The 23756-nt window shown below is 45.8% G+C and overlaps 3 protein-coding genes across 4 annotated transcripts; all 3 read left to right on the plus strand.

Annotated features, from left to right (window-relative positions):
- Positions 1-38: 38 nt before the first annotated feature.
- On the plus strand, positions 39-5269 carry LOC6538890 (neutral ceramidase). 2 transcript variants are annotated; one of them, XM_015193604.2, is made up of 6 exons: positions 39-377; positions 2466-2620; positions 2678-3001; positions 3062-3928; positions 4225-4835; positions 4893-5269. In XM_015193604.2, exons 2-6 carry the CDS (start codon positions 2492-2494, stop codon positions 5074-5076), a joined length of 2115 nt encoding a protein of 704 aa, XP_015049090.1. In that variant the 5' UTR covers positions 39-377; positions 2466-2491; the 3' UTR covers positions 5077-5269. The 2 variants fall into 2 exon arrangements, with proteins under 2 accessions (XP_015049090.1, XP_002099394.1); XM_002099358.3 differs by having other exon boundaries at positions 39-373.
- Positions 5270-5566: 297 nt separating this feature from the next.
- Positions 5567-23388, plus strand: LOC6538893 (prolyl 4-hydroxylase subunit alpha-1). Its single transcript, XM_002099361.3, has 9 exons — positions 5567-5884; positions 13695-13887; positions 19205-19513; positions 19650-19837; positions 21535-21704; positions 21763-22245; positions 22318-22383; positions 22820-22985; positions 23047-23388. Exons 2-9 carry the CDS (start codon positions 13703-13705, stop codon positions 23130-23132), a joined length of 1653 nt encoding a protein of 550 aa, XP_002099397.2. The 5' UTR covers positions 5567-5884; positions 13695-13702; the 3' UTR covers positions 23133-23388.
- Positions 13894-18797, plus strand: LOC6538892 (TPR-containing protein DDB_G0280363). Its single transcript, XM_002099360.4, has 2 exons — positions 13894-18129; positions 18190-18797. Exons 1-2 carry the CDS (start codon positions 16696-16698, stop codon positions 18523-18525), a joined length of 1770 nt encoding a protein of 589 aa, XP_002099396.1. The 5' UTR covers positions 13894-16695; the 3' UTR covers positions 18526-18797.
- Positions 23389-23756: the final 368 nt, after the last annotated feature.

Here is a 23756-nt window from a genome sequence, read left to right on the forward strand (position 1 = left end):
GGATTGAGATCGAGTGCGGCTTGGCTTCCAGCTCGTTGCGATCAGTCGAGTGCCAACTTGGGCGCAAACAAGGCGACGAGCCAAACCCACGGATCGGTTTTTAGTTCGAGATAGTTTCGTTTTGGTGGGGAAGGGGTTCGAAAAAATCACACAAAAAATCAAAAAAAAACAAACTGTCGCGTTCGTGGAAAGATAAATAAATCGAAAAAGTGGGGCCCAGCGTGTTTTGAAATCGGCTCTTGGCATCGACAAGCGCCAAAAGTGCAACTGCAAATGCAGCACATTATCCATTAATTGGGCAGATAACGAGCGTGTGATAAGCGCAGAGCACACATAACGCCAGCAATTGAAGTACCCACCGATATCGAGCAGTGTATGTGAGTGCTGTAGCTAGTAAGCCAGGGTCAGGCTGGTCGAAAACAAAAAGGAGTTCACATTGCATAACCCTCAAAAACAAGTCCAAGCTTCCCGAAAAATCAGTGCAAGTAACCTCAGATAGATGTGTATCATGTGCACAGCCTACTCATCTTATAAAAGGCTCATCAAACGAAATCTTCTGTAATTTGCTCAATTGGCGCGTTTGTCCGGCGATCAGCGTTTGGCGGCCCGTATCCAAGAGATACTTTTCCACCTCCACCTCTGTATCTGTATCTTTATCTTTATCTTTTGTTTACTGTGGCGAGCGTTACATTTTCGAGCCTCCAGGCGATTGCAAAAGTATCTGGAATCCGAAATCGAAATCCGCACACGAGATACATGTATACCGGCCCATTTGTATCGGTATCTATGTATCTTTGTATCTTGTGCTGTGTATCTTGTGCGATGGCCCTGCAGCTGATAGTCACTGCGGCTCTTTATGGCCGAGCATATTTATTTAATTTTCGTTTTCAATGTCAGCCGCGCGGTGTGTAAATTATGCAAAGTGTACGGCGGATAATGTGAATCGGATCGTCTGGTCTGGTGGTCAGGTGGATGAGCCACTCCACTGGCACTGGCACTGCTTTACATGCGCGGCAATTACCCACTCGATTTCCTACTTAACGCCTTTAGCGGCAATCCCAATCCGCACCGAGAACAGAGCGTTCTATGTGGCACACAGTGCGCATACAAAAGAAGTCGATTCATCAGAGAGTTTGAAACAAAACAAAAGCAGGAAAAAATAGGAGGAAGTCGGGAAGGGGGCGTCGAAAAACCCCAACCACTTTGGGTTTTAAGTTGACCATGGGAAGTATCTATTGTAGCACATGGTCTCCATATGGTCATCTGCTTAGTCAGAATGTGGAAGAAACAGGCAGCGATACACGGAGAATAAATATGTCATTTCTAAAAATATTATTGAAATATATAGTGAGATATACTACATAGGAATTGTGTACTCTATAGTATAATAATTTTATATAATATTATAATTTTATTATTAATAGTATAAATTCAAATTCAAAGCTAGCGGTTCTATGCCATTGACCGCTGCTGTACGCTGACCACTGAGCCGCCGAAGAAGCCGCCCGCTTTCGCAACTGATAAAAACCGGTTCCGGAGACGCTCTTCAGCTGCTGATAAGAGATGTGCCGTCTGTTTTGTTCGACTGCGATTCGGTTGCTTGCATTGTTATTATTATGATTATTATTAATGTTATTGCTACTCGACGCGTTATTGTTATTGTTATTGCGGCTGTCAGTGGGTCTGCTGGAGGTCACGCCCGCCTCAATCGCAACCCCATGCGAAGTGCGATTGCGAACGGTCGCGGGGCATTTGCATTTGTCCGCTTTATCTATAACCGATTGGAATTGGATCCAGCTGTCCAGCTGTCCCACTGTCCATTTGTCCAACTGTCAGGTGATGACTGCTTTCATCACCTTCGCGTTTTGTTGCAGATACTTGCAACACATGGTTTTTGTTGCCAAATACGAACGGGTATCTTCGTTTCTGCGCATTTCAGTTGCTTGAGAGAAGATAGCAGATACTTATAAAACACTCACTCGGATTTATAATTGATCAAAAGATCGAAGTGAATTGAAGCGTTTCAAACGTAAATACTTGTATTTATTTAAATGTTACAAATTATGTGTTTAAGGGCCTATTAATTAACTGATTTACTGCTTCATTAATTTCATTATAAGACTGTTAATAATTAAGCAAACTTACAGATACTTAAGCAAAGGCACAGATACTCAAACTTTTTGACTAGGATTTGAGCTTAATTGCCCAAAATGCGGTTAAACATTGTGTATATTTTTTAATTATACCATGATAGCTAAATGCTAATTGCTATTTGACATGATCGTTTAAAATTTGTGACTATTTTGAACATGGTTAGTTGGTTAGAAATTTAGCCACAGATAAATCGCTTTAATTGCTCTGCAAAATTAAATTAAACTAGAAAAACTAGTTCTTATTTTGAGGGAGGTGCAGTCATAAGATTCTTTTATAAATATATAAATATTATATTTTTATTATACTTTCAGATTTAAGTTAAGTGCTCCAGTCAACCATGGCCAATAGCAAGATGGCCTTCCTGGCCTTTCTGGCCATAAGTTTCTTGTGTGGATTGGCCAGTGCCACCTACAAAGTGGGCGTGGGCCGTGCGGATATCACAGGACCGCCCGTGGAGATCAACTTCGTAAGCATAAGGCTCTTCCTGCAGTGAATCGATATAGACTACAATCCCCTCCAATAGATGGGCTACGCCAACATCAAGCAAGTGGGTCGTGGCATCCACACCCGCGTCTTTGCCCGCGCTTTTGTGGTGGAGGACGAGAAGGGCAACCGAGTGGCCTTCGTGAGCGCGGATGCCGGCATGATGGGCTACGGCCTGAAGAGGGAGGTGATAAAGCGGCTCCAGGCACGTTATGGCAACCTGTACCACAATGACAATGTGGCCATCAGTGGCACCCACACCCACGGCGCTCCTGGCGGATTCCTGATGCATCTGCTCTACGACATCTCCATTCTGGGCTTTGTGCCGCAGACCTTCGAGGTGATGGCTCAGGGACTGTATTTGGTGGGTTTTAACTTTCAACTCAACCTGTAGAGCAGCTAACTAATTCAATTTATGTTGCAGTGCATCAAGAGGGCGACGGACAACCTGGTGGATGGTCGCATCCTGCTTTCCAAAACAACTGTGCTCAATGTGAACATCAATCGCTCGCCCACATCCTACCTAAGGAATCCCGCCGAGGAGCGGGCCCAATACGAGCACGATACGGACAAGACACTGACCCAGCTGCGATTCGTGGACCTGGAGAACAATCTGCTGGGCGCCTTCAACTGGTATGCGGTGCATGCCACCTCCATGAACAACACCAACCGACTGGTGACCAGCGACAATGTGGGCTACGCTGCCCTGCTCCTGGAAAAGGAGTACAATCCGAACAAGATGCCCGGCAAGGGCAAATTCGTGGGCGCCTTCTGTTCGTCCAACCTTGGCGATGTGTCGCCCAACATAATGGGTCCCAAGTGCTCCATTTCCGGCAATGAGTGCGATCTGCTGACCTCACGTTGTCCCACCGGAGAGGGAGATTGTTTTGCCTCCGGTCCCGGCAAGGATATGTACGAGAGCACCCAGATCTTGGGCCAGCGCTTGGCGGATGCCGCTCTCGGGCTGCTCAACGAACAGAGCCAGGAGTCCACGGCGCGGGAGGTCACTGGTGACGTGAGGTTCATCCACCAGTTCGTGGACATGCCCAACTACAATGGCAGCACCTACAATCCGCTGAGCAGGAAGGTGGACAAGGTCAGGGGTTGTCAGCCGGCCATGGGCTACAGTTTCGCTGCTGGCACCACCGATGGTCCTGGAGCCTTCAGCTTCGAGCAGGGAACCACCACGGACAACCCCATGTGGAACTTTGTGCGCGACTTCATCGCCGCTCCCACGCAGGAGGACATCAAGTGCCACGAGCCCAAGCCCATTCTCCTGGCCACCGGCAGGGTGAGTGCCTCCATTATCCTATTACTATTAATTAAGAAGGAAGTCTTCTGTTATAAGAATTTCCTAAGTTGCCCAAAGGTATGCAGCAACAATATTCATCTTTGTTTCTAGTAGAATACATACATCTATGTATTCGTATTCATTTTTATGATTCACACTTAAATGGGGTAATTAGTTGTCAGGTCGTAGACATCAAGGTAACGTAGTTTGAAACCAGGTTATAAGATCTCTGTTTAATTATTTAAAGATCCAAGTGCACTTTACGCATATCTAACAAGTACATCATCCACTTTTAGGCCACCTTCCCCTACGAGTGGCAGCCAAAGATTGTCTCGGATCAGCTGCTGAAGATCGGCGATGTGATCATAGCCGCCGTGCCCTGCGAGTTCACCACGATGGCAGGACGACGCCTGCGGAACCAGATTCGAGCAGCTGCCTCCGCCGTCGGCGGCATCGACACCGAGGTGATCATCGCCGGACTGACCAACATATACACCAGTTACACTGTGACTCCGGAGGAGTACCAGGCGCAGCGTTACGAGGCCGCCTCCACGATCTTCGGTCCGCACACGCACTCCATTTACATGGATGTCTTTGAGCGGCTGACCAAGGCGCTGATGCGGAATGAGACCGTGGATGCGGGTCCAAGTCCGCCGTACATGAATGATGTGATGCTATCGCTAAACACCGGCGTGCTTTTCGACGGACATCCCATAAACACGGACTTTGGCTACGTGAAGTCGCAGCCCAACAAGGTGTACGGCATCAATGAGACGGTGAAGGTCACCTACATATCCGGAAATCCGCGCAACAACCTCTTCACCGAGAAAACCTACTTCACCATCGAGCGCAAGATCAACGAGGATCGCTGGAAGGTGGCCTACACGGATGCCAGTTGGGAGACCAAGTAGGAAACGCTAAGCCTTACACATTTTGAAACCTAATTGAAATGGTTTATTTTCAGAATGGTCTGGCACCGAACCAATACGATCCTGGGCTTCAGCGAGATGGACATCTACTGGGACATCAGTCCGCAGACTCTGCCCGGTGAATATCGCATCCGGCATTCCGGGGAGTACAAGTACATCCTGGGCGGCAAGTATCCCTACGAGGGACTCACGCACTCCTTCACCGTTAAGGAGGACTAGGATAAGGATATCCACGTGGCGTGATTTTATACATATTCCTGGCCAGAGACGACTGCTGTCGGGGGGCCCATCAGAAAGAGAAAGAAAAACCAACACTGAATCCATGTATTTATTTACCATTTGTAAGTGACGAGGGAAAAGCTTTATTTTTGCGAACGCGAATAAAAAGGATGCCAAATTATGTTGAAACTAAGCGAGGTGTTTTTAATTCAATTGAAATGGGTGTTGTAGTAGTCAAGCATTAAACATTCATATTTTAAACCACTACAATTCAAATTGCCCGCCACCGCACACGATCCACAAACAGCTGTTCGAATGGAATCCGAAATGCGTACTTCATGTGGAATGTATCTGTGTATTTTACACAGAGCGCATCTGTATCCGATTCAGTGTAAAATACTCTCTTTCTCTCTGTCCTCTCTTTTCCAGTTCGCGCTCTTTCTGGAAGTCGGTATTTATCTATATTCGAGGCGGCAACACAACAAAATCAGTTCCACTCGGTATTTCCAAGCGTGCGGACGCGAATTAAAGTAAATCCCAACTAAAATAATAATAGAAAATATTGTGGAAAAGGAATTTGCACCTCGAAACTAGAGAAAACTGTCTTTAAAGTTAATTCTAAACGAAAATATCCGAAACAAACGTGAATTGAGTGCTTCCAGTTCCAGTGCGTAAAATGTATCTATAAGATACAAAGTGCGGGTGGGCGATGCAATCGAGGTGTTCTCCGGAATTTGTAAACAAAGAAGGCGGCCAGTTTCATTGACATCCATCGAGATCCAGCAACAAGTTCATACGAAGACCCAGGGTAAATAGTAAATGCAAGAAATTCCTCAGATACATTTTCTAGAACTTCTGACGTGTTCCTCCTGCCGGCATCGGCATCCGTCGTAGTCGTACACTGATAACAATAATCGGGAATGTGGGCCAGCTAAATTGAATATTCGATTTTGATTAGAGAGAAATGCCCTGCTCCGCAGTGACAAAAAACTAAACTGATTTGTGTGCTCTCACATACTATATGCACTTGTTGTCACCACATGGCGATTCAATTGACCGCCTTTTGCCCCCACAAATTCCCCATTTCCTACTGCTGATGCTCCCCCTTTCCCCCTTTCTCGCGCCTCCGCTGGCGATAAGCCTCTAAATATCTGGACTCGAAAAAGTCTGTGCGGCATATATGTATATATGTATATATATATAGTTTTTACGTCCGTCTGGGTGTGTTTATATAATGGAGGAAGTGCCGCAGTCACGTAGTCAATTGTCGGCATTTGTTTTGGTCCAGTTTCCCGTGCACTTCATCTTCATCTTCATCATCAGTTCCAATCTCTGCTCTCTAGCTCTCTGTTGTGGTGCTCCTGTTCCTGGAAATCCACCCCCGCGTGTCCTGGAACTAGTTCCTTTCCCAGGATGCGTTGCCAACTAGGCGAAAAAGAATGGTTGGGTTCAGTAGGGGAGTCTATGCATTTGAAATAAATGGTTTTATCCTTTTTAATAAATTAAAGAGTTGTATTGAGTATTGATTCAGGAAATACATAAATAACTAGTTTTGTGGAAGGGATAATATTATTTTGGAGAATATTGGACCTTTTTGTAATTTTATAAAATTTAATTAGATTTTTTAAATATTGTTTAACGTGTGATTATACTAAAAGTACCTCTTAAAGTATAAGAACTAAAAACCAGTTGAATTTACTCCCATTTAGCAGAGACACAAACCCCGTTTAGCCACTCTTATTGGCTATTATTGCTTATCTAATTGGAGGCACTTCACCAATTAGAGTCTGCTTGGGATGATTAATGGCCATGCGTATTTTTCAAAACACAATCGGATTCAATAGCTGCAATTAACTTACGAGCAAGTTGTGCTAATATATGAAATTTATAAATTATCCATAATCTGGTTCGTTGCTCCCCGCATGCCTTTTTTTTTGGCCTTTCGCCTTTACTTCCATTTGATCAGTATTTGTTTGCTAATTAGTTCGGCAATGACGACCGGTTGGCAATACTAGAGTTGGATGCCAGAAAACGAAAGTGGCTGCCAAACGGAGCATCCAAGTCCAATTCCAGACGCGGCAATGAAAGTGGGGAGAATGTGGACAAGGAGCTGCTAGTTGGCCCACTTCCTTGTCTGGTTTTTGTTTTTCCCATTTTCGAGCCACCTTTTTCCCAGCTCATCTTTCGCTTTTATAATGCTCAGCATATGTAGTTTTTGAACCGGTTTCCCATTGCGATTTGCAATATGCGATTTCCATCGGGGGACGCCTTTTATGCTTACATTTCAAGGTGAATTGTAAAATTTATGTGTGCACACGCTCCATGACGGCATCTGTGACTGGTATTAAAACACTTTGCCATGGGTTAATCATGGGGGCCAGCCGGGTGTTAAGGTGACTGGGGATGAGCTGCGAACATTTGTCATTCATTACTAATTAGCAAACTCGCTGAATGCACTTGAATTACTCCCGCCGCCGAGTCCTTCGTTCCTTCCTGCCTACTGAATATTTCAGGCGAATGCCTTTTTTCCTACACAGGCAGAAATTGAACAACCTTTTTTTTTTTATCAATAATCTAAATAATATTTCAAATATTTTAAAATACGTTATCAATGCTGCTTTGTGGAATTTCTACAAATTCCTGATAAACAGCAAACTTTTCATACCGATGAATGCAAACTTACTTATAGAAACTTTACATTACACTTTTCATAATTCGTTATTTTCATAATTCACATTTTTCATTATTCATCATCATTTTTTTGAGTACTTTTCTTGGGGATGGCGGGTTTAAGCAAAGTTGTGACAATCAAATTAACGCTTATAGAATTGAAAAGTTCACGCCCTGCGAGTGCAACTTTTGCTGGCAGACAAATCACATTAGCCACGACTTTGAATCCGAGTTCTTGGAGCAACTGCACCATGTGGCCTGGAAACTGAAACAGCTCTCGGCCTGGCCAACTCAATTACACTTAACCAAATTGTTTGCATAATTTGCGCAAAACTAGGCAGCCACAGACCATGATTTTCCCACAAAGAACTCTGCTTTTTGTCTATATTCTTTTTTTTTTGTTTTGGTTGCACGTATCAACAAAGTGAGGAGACCTCATTCGGTGGTTAGGGCAACGTTGGTGCCCATGATGATGATACTTAAGGCAATAATGATGATGATGACGTGGTTATGGCGAGGCGCGTCTAACGAGTCCATTAAGTCGGTGAATTAAAGAAAAACGCCGAGTCAAATTACAGTGCCAACGAATAAATCGATGGTGCGATTCGATGCGATTTTAATTATGCATTCGATCGACGAGCTCAGTCTCACTCAAATTGGCCAAATTTAATGGCAAGTAGGGTTTCTGGCCAGGAAGCCGTACCCACGTCGAATCGGCGAATTCCACTACGAATGGGTAAATGTCACAACAGACATGGGAAATAAAAAAAAAGAGCTGGAACTCCAGCTCCGCCTGGGGAAGGTCAGTCCGCGGGTTTGGGGAGCTGACATTTAGCAGTTGGCAGATGGAAGACTTGGCGACTTCGTGCCACATTAACAGCAACTGGCCCAGAGAGACAATGTGGCCAAAAGAGCTGCACACTTTTCACGAGTTCACAAATGCCAGGGCCCAAAAGAGCAGGTGCACAGTGAAAATCCCTATATGGATATGGAGTTATAATTGCTCATTCTCAGCTATCTCATTAAAATTTGAATAACTTACCTCGCAAAACTCTTAATTATTTGGCAATATCTCTTTATTAGCAAGTTCCACAAATCATGCAATTAATTCGCTTTTAATTAACCTATTTATAATATACACACAATTCATTTATAATCGAAGAAGCTCCACCCAAAATCGATTCAAGTTCTATTCTGGCTATATTCAATCCAAAAAACTAGTTTTGAAAAGACATTCAAAGACAATGCCAGTTTCTGATAAATGTTATGATTAGCTATTCTCAGATTAGACAAACTTATACTTGCTTTCTGTGCCGTTCCGACTTTAGTTTCACGCAGTTTTCAGAAATGATAAATTATTTATTGACCCCCAAAACAAAAGAAGATATCCAATATAACTTATCACATTCATAATATTCGGCCACTTCTTCGCCCACAAAAACATAAATATTTATACTGCTTAAAATGCTTCCACTAAGATTAAGTTGATAGTCATTACGGAAATTAGTTTTAAAGTAATGTCATATTTAAATTAGGTTTTCGATGTTCTGCCATTATTCATGCCCAGTCGCCACTTGTTTTCGCCAGTGTAGTGCCAGCTCCAAATTGGCTGCAGATGCACAGTTATGAGTTCGCTTTCGGTGGCTCATAAATGTCAGTGGTGCTACTGGGCTGCTGCCGGTGGTTGAGTTATGGCTCCAGAGCCGTCCATCTCGGAGTCGCTTCAGCAGCTTCGTCGCCTTCGCCGCTCATAAAACTGATGGACATGGACGACTTTGTGGGGGCCACAACACACCACACTATACCAGTATATGCCAGTCGACCTTGCCAACAGCCAACCCACCACCCACTTGCAAACGAGGGGGAGTTGGGTGGTTGGGAGGTAGCTGCATTTGCACCTGAATAATGATGTCGTGCCTGCTCAAATTGTCCCGCTGCATTTTATAGAATTGGTGCCGTTTGCTGACAGTTTCATTTGAGCGAAAGTGTCGCTGTTTGGCGGCTAAAAGGGCGACAGGCGCCCGGGAAACAGGTGCATATGCCGCTCTCGATAAGCGGGCTGCTATTGTGTGGAACAGGTGGCACAGTGGTACAGTGGAACACACGCAAGGTGGACGAAGGCAGCGACAACAGGAAGAGTTCCTATGTTGTACTGAAACAGAATCAATTGGGTGGTAATATTTATAAATAGGATTGGTATCTGTGTTATGCTTACTAGCTGTAGTTGACTTTTGACTGGATCTTAACTAGGGTTCTCCAGCTAGAGGCTTCACTGTCCGGAGCCAATACAATATGGCCAACCAGGTCACCGTTTGAAACTTTTTCCTCCGGCAACAAGGACACTTTTTGCCAGCTAGGAAGCATTTGCTGACTGGCCAGATGCAATGCAAGTAATGATAGCTCGCTGTCAGGCGGCACAAGAGTATCTGCGTATCTGTATCCGTGGAGCAGTCAGCCATCTCCATCTCCATTTTCATTTTTATTTTCATTTCTATTTTCATTTTCATTTTCATTCCCATTCCCGTTTCGTCACTTTTCGCAGTCAGTCAGTGGGTCGAATGCGCAGAGCTTAGTCAGCGTTTTGCACACAAAGTATTTCATAACTTAATTGCAGCTGGGCGCCAGATAACAAATTTAGTCGAACAAAAGGCGGCAGGCAGCAAGTGCATTTTCATTTTGCAGCGCGCTCCTTTCTTCGAAAAAATGTGCTGGAAAATCATGGAAATCGGGGAAAAGAAGAGCCAACGAAAATTGTTGCCGGATTGCATAAAGCACAGAATACACGCAAGTCAAAAGCAAAAGATTGCAGAGCTAGCATTTCATGCTCAGATGGGCGGACTGTGAAATAGGGGCGTGGCCCAGTGGTGAGGAAAATGCAATCCGATGATGAAAGTCCATTTCATTGCACCACAGTTCGCACCACACAGCAAGAAGTGCAACAAGCGATGATGATGATGATGAGGCGTGAATTGAAATTGATTGGCAGATTAGTTTGCCCAACTAACCAAGTGAAGTTGGAGTTGCAGTGAGGAAAGTGCAGGAAAATCGCCGCCTTGGCTGCTCCCTGCTCCTGAAATTGAATTTTCCCCAGCCATGCATTAATTTCCGTAACCATATCAACTTTCTGCTCTCTTCCACTCGGCCGAAGTTTGTAATTTGCTGCCAATTAGTTGCACGTGAAATCCAATTTCATAAATCTTCTGTCGAATTTTCTGGCGACCGCATTGCCGCAGTCTATGGTAATTGGAGCTGGAGCTGCCTGACATTTGCAGTCATTTATTCCTGCTGCCTCTTAATATTAATAATTCTGCATTTTGCATATTTTCCATACGCGCTTCATTTGTATTCCACTCCATCATGCGCTCCATTGAGCGGCCAGAAATGTGAGAAATTCCGCGTTTAATGTCCAGACAACTTGGCAGGTGTTATCAATATTCACATTGCTTGATTACCTTTAATATTTCGACTCAAAAACACAGGTAATGTGCTAACTGTACATGCACAAGCTCGATCGGCACTCGTAAATTTAGCAACTTAATGAATTGAAGTTTATGGCCCCGCATTCATTCAATTTTATAAGCATTAGGCATTACCATAAAGATGTTATGTTTAATACGGCCAAATTATCGCTAATACGCTGACATTTATAGTGGAGATTACTTTGGGAGGCGACAACCGTGTTAATCCTGATTATCTGAATGTTTTGTTAGATTTGAGTAGCTTTATGCGTTGGTTAACCTTTTAAGATTACTTTCAGTTGAGAGAAATATATCTGGCTAATTATATGCGTTTATATATTTTGAGATTTTTGTAGTAAAAGTATGAAGAAGCATAAATATGTGAGGAATGCTCTGCATGAAATTTGAATTGCTTCTCAGCCAAGAACTCCTCTTTATAATCATGAAACGCACCTTGGTTCTTTCGACTTTTGTATGGGTGGTCGCTTTTTCCTTCATTGAGCTGAAACTGTGCAACTCGTGGCAACAAACATGCTGCTCTGTTGCATTGGAATTCGGCAAATGAAGGCGAGTAATTTGGGTCCACGCTCCATGAAGAGATCATAAAGCAGTCGCCCGGGAGTTCGGTGAACTGGGCGAAAGCAGAAATTCCTCATTTCCCCACGAACTGCAGATACATATTCTCTGGTTGCTCTGGGTGAAATAATATTTGCATTTCAATAAGTTTGATTGTGTAACGCTGTTTGGCTGTTTGGCTGTTTGGATTGGGATTGGGATTGGGCGAACCGTTAAAGTTCTGGTCATCATCGCTCACAATGAGCGATTTCTGTTCATTTCTGTTCGCTTGGGTTCGGTTGGTTCTCCGCTGCAGCGACGCGTATCTCTCAGATACATTTGCATAAATAACGGAGTTCCTTGAACCCCCCATTAATTTCCCGTGAGATGCAGGGCCATGTTAGCCAGAAAACCTCTATCTATGTATCTATCTGGCATCAGGAACATCGCTCTAAAACAGGAAAGTTAAATGGAATAGAACTTAATAGCTGTTGCCCTCGTTTTGATTCTGATCGGAGTGTCGAAACTGGCCAACTAGAAATGGAAATCGGAATAGATTTGGAATTTAGAATTTGTTAGAGGGGACTAACCGGTCTGGGTGAGATTATTTAATATTTGCTGACAGCCGGGCTCGCTTTTAACACATGTTAGCTGACATAAATCGACTCGCTCTCGGACATCCATAATTCTGGACCAAAGTGGCCAAAACGAAGTCGAAGTGTTGGCCAAAATGCCGCGTATTAATAGAAGATCTTAACTGCTCGTGACTGATTAATGTGAGCAATTACCTGCTCAAGTGCGAGACTGTCTTTCTGTCTTTCTATCTTTCTGCCATGGCAGAATTAATTACTGCTGATTAATTATTCAACGCCCAGCGCCTTGAAGGGCATGCATCAGCCTTAATTCGTCCTTGTGGTTTTTCGAAGGACTTTTCGGGTCGCCACCCACCAAATCCAACGAAACACCGCAGACAAACATCTTGTGTATGCAAATTGAGTGGCGCATTTATCTTAAAGATGCGAATTAACAGCGCGCAGCTAATTAATATCAATTAAAATTTATTGGCACGTTAACTAAGCCGCAATCTATGTAGTCCCGCCTCAAAAACGGAACTGGAAACCAACTTGAATTCGCTGTTCCTGTCAACTGAGACCGATGGGGGTATAGTGGCTTAAACTTGAAACTTGATACATCACAAGATATAAAGGCCACAAGGGGTTTGCGATTGCCATGCGAGCTTACATGTGCGTGAGTGATTAAACGGGTTGCTCGTCTATGGAATTAAAAGCTACACACAGAAAACCTTCAAAGCAGCCAAACGAATATATAAAAACCAAGCAATTATTGAGGGGATTTTTAAGACATCCCTTTGCTGAAATCGAATGGCATGGGGCAAAGTCAAAGCTCGACGAACGGGAACAGTTTGTGATGCAGAGATATGTAAAACTGAGCATTTTGCTCGTTCCACTTTCGACTGTGACAAATTGCACATTTTCCAATAGTTATTTTTTTGCGAGGCACTAAGGGAAGCGCATATAAATTGCAAATAGCCGCTGGCAAAGGAAATACAGCCACTTAAAGAGCATTTCCCCATGCCGTGGAGTGTCACCGAATGTTTTGGACTCGTTTTATTGGCGTCAGTGCCGTAAAGTAAACGCCATAAAACAATCCGCTCGATGGCAGGTCAAATTAAAAAACGCTCATTAAAATAAATTGCCAAGTGCCCAAACTCAAACTCAAGCTCAAGCTGAAGCAGCAGCTGCCCCTCGAAAACCGAAATTCTATTCGGCGGCGATATTAATCAATATGAAAGTCGATTTCGGGTTCACTGAGCTTAGAGCTTCCACTTTACACATGGCCGGAGATTTAAGGCCAAATCGCAGGCTATACCTACATACCTATACCCTTGTAACCAAGCATTCCATCTCTTTGCAGACTAAAACATGGCAGCGGACTGGCGACTGATGTTCCTGCTCGGAATCCTGCTCCTGGTGGGCATGCCCGTGAATGGAGAGGTGTACACGGCCTTGGCCGAGATGGAGGAACTGCTGGAGACGGAATCCGTGCTGATTACCAACTTGGAGGGCTACATACGCGTCCAGGAGGACAAGCTGAACTTTCTCAAAAAGTGAGTACTCCTTCACTGCATTCACTTTTCTTACTAGGCTTTAATCACTACGAAAATAATTGGAAAGCTTATCTGAGCCAATTTTTATGAAATCCCGCATTCTGGGCCACAATTAAATGTGCGTTTTGTAATTGACCCGCCGAGAGTTAATATAGTTTTTATTTGCCAATCACTAACGTGCAAATGCAATTAGCAATTAGTGGCTTTGTTTGCTTTCCATTTAATTAGCTCTAATGAATAAGGCCTTCTGATGTGAAACTTGTTGCGGCAATGCTTGTAATTGTTATATAATAAATTTATATATAAATTTATATTATATTTTGGTAGTTCAAGCGTAGTTTAATTTTAATTGTAATTAAGTTTTAAAATAGTTTATGCCAGTTTATTAGTATTTAGTGAGTGCTTTTCATGGCATGTCCAATCAGTAAATGGGAGAGTCACTTTTCTGCTGTATTTTAAAGATCTGAGTTATTCAGCTTGTAACTTCATCTGGTTACACGAACCCCAGACCTATAAAATACCCCCATGATACTGTGCATAAGCACTTCCTATGCAAATGGTGCCAAGATGTTGCTAGTCCGTAAATGGGGAACTTGAATAGAGAGTGGTTCAGGTAGTCGCCTGCATTGTGGTAATTACTTTTGCCACGTGCGAGGGCAGCTGTTGCACGCACCTATGCTGTTTTACTACTTCTGAATACATGTATCTGTATCTGTATCTGAGGAGGCGCCCCTCACACACATGACTGCAGATACATATCTCGTGCTTATATATACGAAGGGGATCTATGTGGCGTGCATATATCGTATATGACAACTGGCAGCGGATATAATATGGGGGAGAGAGCGGGGTGCAGGATGCGGTGAGCCAACTCCCCTAATCAAATAATGCCAGTCGCACTCCGGACTCAGAATTCAGAACGCAGGATTCAGGATTCAGGATCTATCTTTGCGGCTGTTTCTGTTTCTGTTTTAGTCTCTGAGCTGTTCAGTTCAATTCAGCTTACTTCAGTTTCTGTTGCTGCATTTGTACGTTGGCTGTGTCACAACAAAGGACGAGACAGGATCCTCGCAAACAGCTGACAGCTGTGTGCCTGCCATCTCTGTCTCTATCTCTATCTCTGTCTCTGTCTGTGTGTGTTATCCTTGTGCGCTGTCATTGCCCCTGCCTTCCTTTGAGTATCTGCATCCGAGTATCCTGCGGATACTCAGCATCCCCCCGCACTCTTGTCGCGTGCCGTCTGCCGGCGTTTAAGTTTGAATGCCTCTTAAATTTTCCAAGCGGCTGGCCAGCTGTTGTGGGTGCCTCCAATTTCTGGCTAATCCGCTTGACAAATGCCACCGACTGCGCTGATTTGCTGCTGGCCAAAAGGCAATTAAGTTGGCCGCCACAAAAGGACAACACGCGTGCATCCAGCCTGCGGGCTCAAAGGCATGTCTACTCGTATATCCATGCACGTGGGTGGCAAGATCCGGATAAAGTTGGCCCCGGAACACTGCCTTTTGCTCCGTGTTCCTGTGGCAACCAAATGTAACGGTCGCTTGGGCAACAAAAATCCGGCGAAGGGCTGCCTTTAGGGAGAGTTTTTGGTCTGCACAAACATCAGAGCCGAACAAGTTTTACTTTTACGAGGAGAAGTCGACAAAATGTTACCCTTTAAAAGAACTAAGTGTTTCTACTGCTTTAAGGGGTCGCAAATCTAAGTGACACATTTAACATTCTTAAAGCACAACGGGCTACGTTTTGTTTCAACTTTTTGAACCAAATGAAGTTGAGCTCTACTTTATGACTTACGTCAGAAATATGTGCATATTAAACAAAACTCTTCTGTGAAAGCATGCATTAAAAGTTTGCCATAAATGATGCCGCTATACGGATGCTAAACATATTAATAAAAGCCTGATATGTTTTCAACAAACAATAAACTATTTAAAATATTTCGGCAAAGAAACAAAGCAGCGAGCGAACAAAGGGAACAAGAACAACTAGTTCTTCTATGAATTGAAAACACATCTTTAAGAACTGAAAACACACCTTTAAGAATTGAAAACACACCTTTAAGATAGTTAAATTATGTGACACTTTCGGCGCTGACAAAGTGCTGATATGATCTGCTCTACACTGGTTACGTATAATCCAAGGCGGCTTTAAAACACATTCATCATACCCCTCAACTTGCCAACTAAGTGGTAGCAAAACAGAATTAAAGTCGCGAGGGAGCGCATATGAGTTGGTAAATAAGAATTAAAAACGCTGATAAAGCGAACCGAATGAAACGCCGGCTGCTCCTGCAATTCGCCAGGGGTTTTTAGGTTTTAGGTTTTTAGTTGGGACCGCGTTGAAACGTCTCGTCTCAGTGAAGTTGGCAGTGAAATGCGTTTCAACCCCCGTTTGCTGAGCAGGAGCAGATGTTTCTGCCTTTTCACATTCATATTCACATTCACCAGCACATTCAGCAGCACATTCACATTCACATTGAGTTCCTCGGCGGCCTAATGGAACGCGCCAAACACAGTCGGTCATTGTACGGGTGTCTTGTGTTATGTACAAGTAAATGGTGTTCCATGGGGTGGGGAGTATGCTCGTATCGGAGCACGATCCACTCGACTGCGCGCCGGCGCAGGAAGTGGAGGAAGTTGAGGAGCTGCCGGCTGGAACGGCTCTCCAGATCAGTCGAGTCGCAGTTGCCGAGGCGAGCGGATCGTTAACCCTGCACAGTGATCAACTACGAAGAATAAAACCCAAAGTAGTGAAAGAACACCCCTTAGAGGTTGTGGAATTACCAACCAGTACAGTGCCAACGCCAGCATGTCGCAGCACAACTATACGAATCCGGCCTTCTGCCAGAACAGCGAGTTTTATCCGGTGCCCAGCGGTAACGGCAACTCGGCCTCGCGAGTGGAGTCCATCTACAACAGAAGCCTCCAGATGAACTTTGGAGCGGCTCCTCCGCGCGCCACTCGTGATCCCCGCGAGGGTCCCCTGCGAATGCAGCGTAGCATGTCCACGCGCTCGGTGACGCGGAAACAACACCACCAACAGCAGCAGCAGCAACAGCAGCAGCAGCAGCAACATCTGCAGCAGCAACAGCAGCAGCAACATCTGCAGCAGCAACACCTGGCGCAGCAGCAGCAGCAACAGCCGCATCAGCAGCAATCCTCTAGCGGTCGCTATGCCTTGGTTCCTCTGGAGGAGCTGAACAGCAGCAGGGCCAGTAGATACGCCATAGTTCCCGGACAGGCGGCCCAGCGCTTGGCCAGATCGCAGGATAATCTGGATCGCTATGGCTCCAGACATGGATTGCACGAAGAGGAGGAGCCGCACTCCTTCCACGAGGAACCCCACCAGGAGACACAGTTCGCCAGCTTGCCACCCATACTCAATTTGCCGTCCAGGCCCAGGAATATCAACAACAACACCAATCTCAATCCCAATCCAAATCAGATTAAGCACGCTTTTAGCAGCGACTTTGGCAGCAAGACCTTCCTGATCGTGGATAAGAACAGCAACCAGAGGTACCAGATGGTGCCCACCGCCGAGGACGAGGAGCTGGTGGACGAGAACCAGGAGATCATACAGATGCACAATGGCCGTGCCCATCGATATGCAGTGGTGCCCACGGATGCGGACGACGATGAGCTGGCGGAGGAGCAGGAGCAGCAGGAAACCTGCCTGAGCAACATGGAACTGAGCAGGCAGTACGCTGCAAGGACCTCAACGCCGCAGCAAAAGAATGCAGCTGCCGCCACAAGGGCGTTGCATGAGCTCCTGACCACGCCCAGAAAGATGCAGCCGCCTCCGAGACTGGCGCACTCCACGCCCCGCAACGCCGCCCACCACGAGCAACTGCAGCTGGAGCGGCGCTTGGAGATCTACAAAAGCCAACAGATCTACCAAAGTCAGCAGGTTGGCGCGGTGGCTGGAGTGCCTCCAGCATTACCACTGCGCCAGAACCGACTCTCCCCGCAGAGACTGCACTATGAGACGGTGAAGCCGCTGCCCATGCAGATCGCCGATCGATCCATGGCCGTCATCAGTCCCAGGGTGCAGGAGCAGGAGCAGGGGCAGGGACAGGAGCAGGAACGGGAGCAGGACATGAGCAGCATCCAGGGCAAGGGCAAGAAGAACAGCTCCTATCCGCAGAAGATGGCCAATGCCACCATTACCCTGGCCGTGGTCTCCCTGATGCTCGTCCTGGGCAGCACCATGAATGCGGGCCTCATCATCTACATGATAGCACACGTAAGGATATTCATTTTGTCCTTTGAAACACCAAAATAACTTGATTTTTCCATCCTGCAGCTGGGAAAGTCCTTTTACCTGCAGTTCAGCCTGGTGGCCTCCTTCTCGGGAATGGGACTCGGCTTCCTGGGCTTCAAGTCGCGCCACTGCGAGTGGCTGCCGAACAGGAGCTATAGCTCCGGCTATATCCTGGTCACCGTGTTTTGCCTCTTCAAGTCCTGCGGACTGCTGGTGATACTCGTGGTGGATCCGTTCCCAGGATTTCCGGTCCACGATGTGACCACTGGCGTCATACTGGGTCTGTCCACCTTCACCATGTTCTTCATCGGATTGGGAGTGCTGGGCAGCTTGTGGTGCCACCGACCGCCGCCAGACAACCGCGTCAACGTGGTCTAATACCCTGGACATAGTTAATGCTAGACTCTAATTAGTTGTACACCAACACCAACACCATCCACTTTGACTTCAAGAACTTGACACACCGAACGGCTAAAAGACCAAAAACCAGAACTAGATTTATAATCAGCGGAAGATCATCATCCCCGAAACGACTGTACATAACAAGTGGGTTGTACCTATTGCTAACTTTAGTTTGTTTAACTTATTGTTCACCTCGATATAAGTATGTTACGGTATAAGAATACAATAAAGGCACGCAGATACCAGTACAGCATTTTTAATCAATAAGGAAATATAAATTATACAATTAGGTTAGTTATAAAGTTATTTATGGTGAATAAACACTTTCAAAAATAGGTCGTGTGGTAAAATATATAATCAGCTTTGCGATGATAAACCTGATTGAGTAAACAATTATTTCTCAGCCATCAGCGGTTTCTAACTTTTGAAGCACAGTGCAATTTAAGGGCAATCTGCTGAAACCGATTGTTTCTGCATTTACTTATTGACAAACAGGAAAGTTACTAGATTTTCTTTAAGCTGCAGCTTATTTGTTGCCGCAGGAATTGCCATTTTTTACGGCCAAGTTAAAACTTTAGTTGAAATGCAATTTGCCTGCTCGCGAAAAGCACTTTGTGAACTGTCTGCTAAGTTTGTAACTCTCTTTAAATTGCAGCAAAATGGACGAGTACCAGCGGGAGCACTCGGATGCCTCCAATGACATAACCGCCTATGTATCCAATCCCATTAATGCCTACCTGCTGACCAAGCGGCTGACCACCGACTGGCGCCAGGTGGAGAACCTGATGGAGCACGACGTGGGCACGGACTTTGTGCAGAACATCACCCAGTATCGCAGCCTCCTCAAGTTCCCCTCCGACGAGGATCTCAATGGCGCCGCGGTGGCGCTGCTCCGCCTGCAGGACACCTACCAACTGGACACTTCGAGTGTGGCGCGGGGCAAGCTGAATGGCATTCAGTACAGGTGAGTTTTGGTGGCGCCACGGCAATCGAGAGGTAACAGAAAAACACCATCTTCGACTTTCTGTTAGCCAAAAAAACAAACAACTCAACACCATCCCTTGGGATACACTCACTGACCAAAATGTATTATCCCGCAGCACGGAAATGTCCTCGGATGACTGCTTCGAGTTGGGCAGACAGTCGTACGTGAACCACGACTACTACCACACGGTGCTCTGGATGAACGAGGCGATGGCCCGCATGCTGGAGGAGCCTTCCAACCACACCCAGAGCTTCACCAAGGCCGACATCCTCGAGTACCTGGCCTTCTCCACCTACAAGGAGGGTGAGTGCCATACCTAGTCCAAGTCTAGTTCAAGTTCGACTTCCCCACATCCGACTGCAAAGTGGCAAAGTTGCACTTGCAAAAAAGCACGGCTTAAAATGTGAAACTTATTTAACTACTTGACTGCCTCCTTTGGTGAAAAATATTCAAGCGTTGCATGCTGCAGCCCGTGAAATTGTTTATAATTTTCGCCATAAGCCATGCATTTACATTTTTCATGTGACCATAACTAAGTCAGCATACGCTTAAGGCAGCTGCTGCTTCAATAACTTGTAAAAATCTCGCAAGTTTCGTAGTCTCCTAAACTGGAAGGTGTCCTTCAGCTTTGGTAATTAAATTCTCAGCGTGTGTTCGTCGCCCCAACTCGTTGTTGTCCTGGCTCGTTTGCATGGCACTTTCGAGGTCCATTTGGCTGCAGGAAATTGCACTCAGTCCCCGGCCACTTGCCACTTGCCTCCTGTTGTCCGTTGTCCTGCCACTTTTCATACTTGCCATACTTTCCATACCTTCCATACTTTCCACGCTTTCCACCTGGAGCCGCTCTCAGGATTCTCCATTAAGTGCGAAAAGTGTTGGCCATCTTTGTGGGTAACTATCACGTAGCGCAGGACGGGATCAGCACGTCCTTTGGCCAGGGAGTTGTATGCTTTATAAACGTCTTATTACGCCGGTTAGTGTCCCCTAACCGTTCATCACGCATCCGTATCCTTGCCTCTAGTTGTTGCCACACAGGGAGAAATTGATGGAAGACACGTGGCCAGTTAAGTTGGGTGTCTAAAAGTGCGCAGTGATTTAAGGAAGTCTTAGTCCTGCTTTTAGATGCCTTTTTCGAAGGATTCTAAAACACTGGTGCCCTCTAACCTATCAAAACGCTGTGAGCAATGTAGTTTGACTTGCGAATTTCCCTTTCACATCGAGCTCTTTTTTCCTATGCACTGTGGGCGTCTAGCTCAACACCCCACAGAGGGGCGTGGCCGGGGGCGTGGCCGGGGGCGTGGCGGAAGTGCGGCCATATTGTGTTGGGAAACAACACGAAAAAAAAACAACTCAAATGGGTCCGCCCTCGAGGCAAGTGACAGGCTTTCTGTCACCCAACCACTCATCACCCGTTGCTCCTGCCAGTTGCTCCTCCCAGTTGCTCCTGCTCCTGGTGGCACACACATGTGTCGTGAGATGCAAATTTAAATTCCTGTCGCCGACAGGAGCTCAAAAGTTGGGGTCGCCGTGGAGGCGGAGGTTAAAGCCGGATTCTGCGGCAACTGAGGGGCAGAACTTATTAGTGGGGGGGAGGACTCGGGTTAAATGATGGTCTGGAGCTGGACGCAAATGAATAAATAAGTGAGCAGCTTGCAAACTTTGAAAACAATCCAATCGACTTGATGGTCTCTCGGTAACTCAGGAAGTTCGAGGTCAGGCGGTGGAACTTTCGAAGAAACTGTGGCATACTTTGGGGCTGGGGCTGAATATCGTATGGCACTTAAGACCCATTTGGAAGCTGATGAATTAATTGTGCGGCCGGTCAAGTGCAAAACTCTTGACTTTAAATGAGAGTCTCACTAATGTGCCACTTGTTTATTCAGGTAGTTATGGCCCATTAAATGCTACAGTCGCTTTGATGTTTTGTACTTTAAAGTTCTACAGTTTAAATGGAAGTTTTTCTGTTCAAATGGGGAGTTGTAATTAATTATTTCTTGCAGGCAACATTGAGAGCGCCCTGACCATGACCAACGAGCTGCTCCAACTGCTGCCACATCACGAGCGAGCCAATGGCAACAAGCGCTTCTACGAGAAGGAGATTGCCCAGCAGCTGCAGCTGAGCAAGATGAAGGGCGACGATGGCACCGATGAGATGCCCAAGTCCGACTTGGTAAGCAATGGCTAGCCAAATTCCCAAGATTTCTACCTCTAAGTTAAACCAATTGCAGCCCGTGGCCAAGAGTGATCCGGCCATCTTCGATATGACAGAGCGCCGCGCCTACGAGATGTTGTGCAGGGGCGAACTGAAGCCATCGCCATCGGAGCTGCGACCACTGCGATGCCGCTATGTCACCAACGGTGTGCCCTTCCTGCGTCTGGGTCCGCTCAAGCTGGAGGAGGCCCATGCGGATCCGTACATTGTGATCTATCACGATGCCATGTACGACAGCGAGATCGATGTGATCAAGCGCATGGCACGCCCCAGATTCCGCAGGGCTACGGTACAGAACTCCGTGACCGGAGCCTTGGAGACGGCGAACTACAGGATCAGCAAGTCCGCCTGGCTGAAGACCCACGAGGATCGGGTGATTGGAACGGTGGTGCAGCGCACGGCGGACATGACTGGCTTGGATATGGAATCCGCCGAGGAGTTGCAGGTGGTCAACTACGGCATTGGAGGTCACTACGAGCCGCACTTTGACTTTGCCCGGGTTAGTTTTCTCTAACTCTATCTTAAATAATGCGAAAATAAATAAATAAAAATATGTTTTAATCCTTTGCAGAAGGAGGAGGAACGCGCCTTTGAGGGTCTTAATCTGGGCAACCGCATTGCCACCGTTTTATTCTACGTAAGTCGCATTCACTCCATTTTAAGTATAATAATCCCACGTGCATGCGTGCTATTTTTCCGCATTTATATGCACGCGCAGATCCCACACGAATAATAAAAACACTCGGTGAATTTTCACTTTATTTGCCCAAGGCAGCAGAATCATTAGTAGGGCTTATTTATATGCAGATATGCGTAGGTTGCAATGCCAGTGAATGGAATTCCATAGCCGTGAATGAAACAGAACGCACATATAAACAAACTCCAAGGCATCCTTACAAATGTCGTATTTTCATAGCCAAGAGATACTTTTATTTCGCTATTGTTAGTTGAAGCTCAATGGCGAGCTTTGTATTGGTAAACACAACTAATTGGTTTTGCAGAAACATGTGTGCAGTAGAATTCAATATAATGATATACATTTTTAATGCCTTTTCCTGCGTTTTTAATCCCAGATGAGTGATGTGGAGCAGGGAGGCGCCACTGTCTTCACATCCCTGCACACCGCTCTGTTTCCCAGGAAGGGAACGGCTGCTTTCTGGATGAATCTCCACAGAGATGGACAGGGCGACGTGAGGACGCGCCATGCCGCCTGTCCCGTACTTACAGGCACCAAGTGGGGTGAGTTCCGTGCCACATACTAATCACTAAAGATCGTACTCTAGCATATTCGATGATGCAGTGTCCAACAAGTGGATCCACGAGCGGGGCCAGGAGTTCCGCCGACCCTGCGACTTGGAGGAGGATCACGGCGAGTTCGCCATCTAATCCGGAGTCTAGTTAGCGAATGCAACGAATCTTTGATGCGGAATCTCAACCTTCTCCGTCGGCCAACGACTTCCTATTGTAAATAAAGCACCCGGGCCGCAGAAGTTCGCATCTGTTCTACTTATCGGTTCATCGTACATGGGAACCCACTTCTACCTAGCTGTATCCTAGACTCGTATGGAATTTATCTACTTTTGTATATTTGCCTAGTTTAAGTAGTACAAAAAATTGCAATAAAATCGAATTGGAAAACAAACGAGTGGCTTGTACATATTAACAAGCTTTCGAGCAATAAAAATTACCTAAACCGGTGAAATTGCTGCTTAAATCGATGATGCTGTAAGTATCCAATCACCAGTGGCAGGAAAAGCACGGAATTGAAAGGACATCAACGGCAGAGGGACACTCTGATCCGGCTCTGATGTTCGATTAGTGGGTGGCAATTTATCAGCCGGAGGACTCATCCATCAAGTGCGGCAAGTGGAGCTCCGGCTGCATCAGCTGCTAGCCGATACAAGGGCTTTTTCCTGCGGGTGAGTAAATACAAATCGGCTTATCCTTGCCGCATCTGCCGCATTACGTTGCATACTTTGCGGCGCTCTGGGAAACTATCGAATTTCGCCT

This window comes from Drosophila yakuba, chromosome 3R (genome assembly GCF_016746365.2).
Source record: "Drosophila yakuba strain Tai18E2 chromosome 3R, Prin_Dyak_Tai18E2_2.1, whole genome shotgun sequence".
NCBI classification, from domain to species: Eukaryota; Metazoa; Arthropoda; class Insecta; order Diptera; family Drosophilidae; genus Drosophila; species Drosophila yakuba.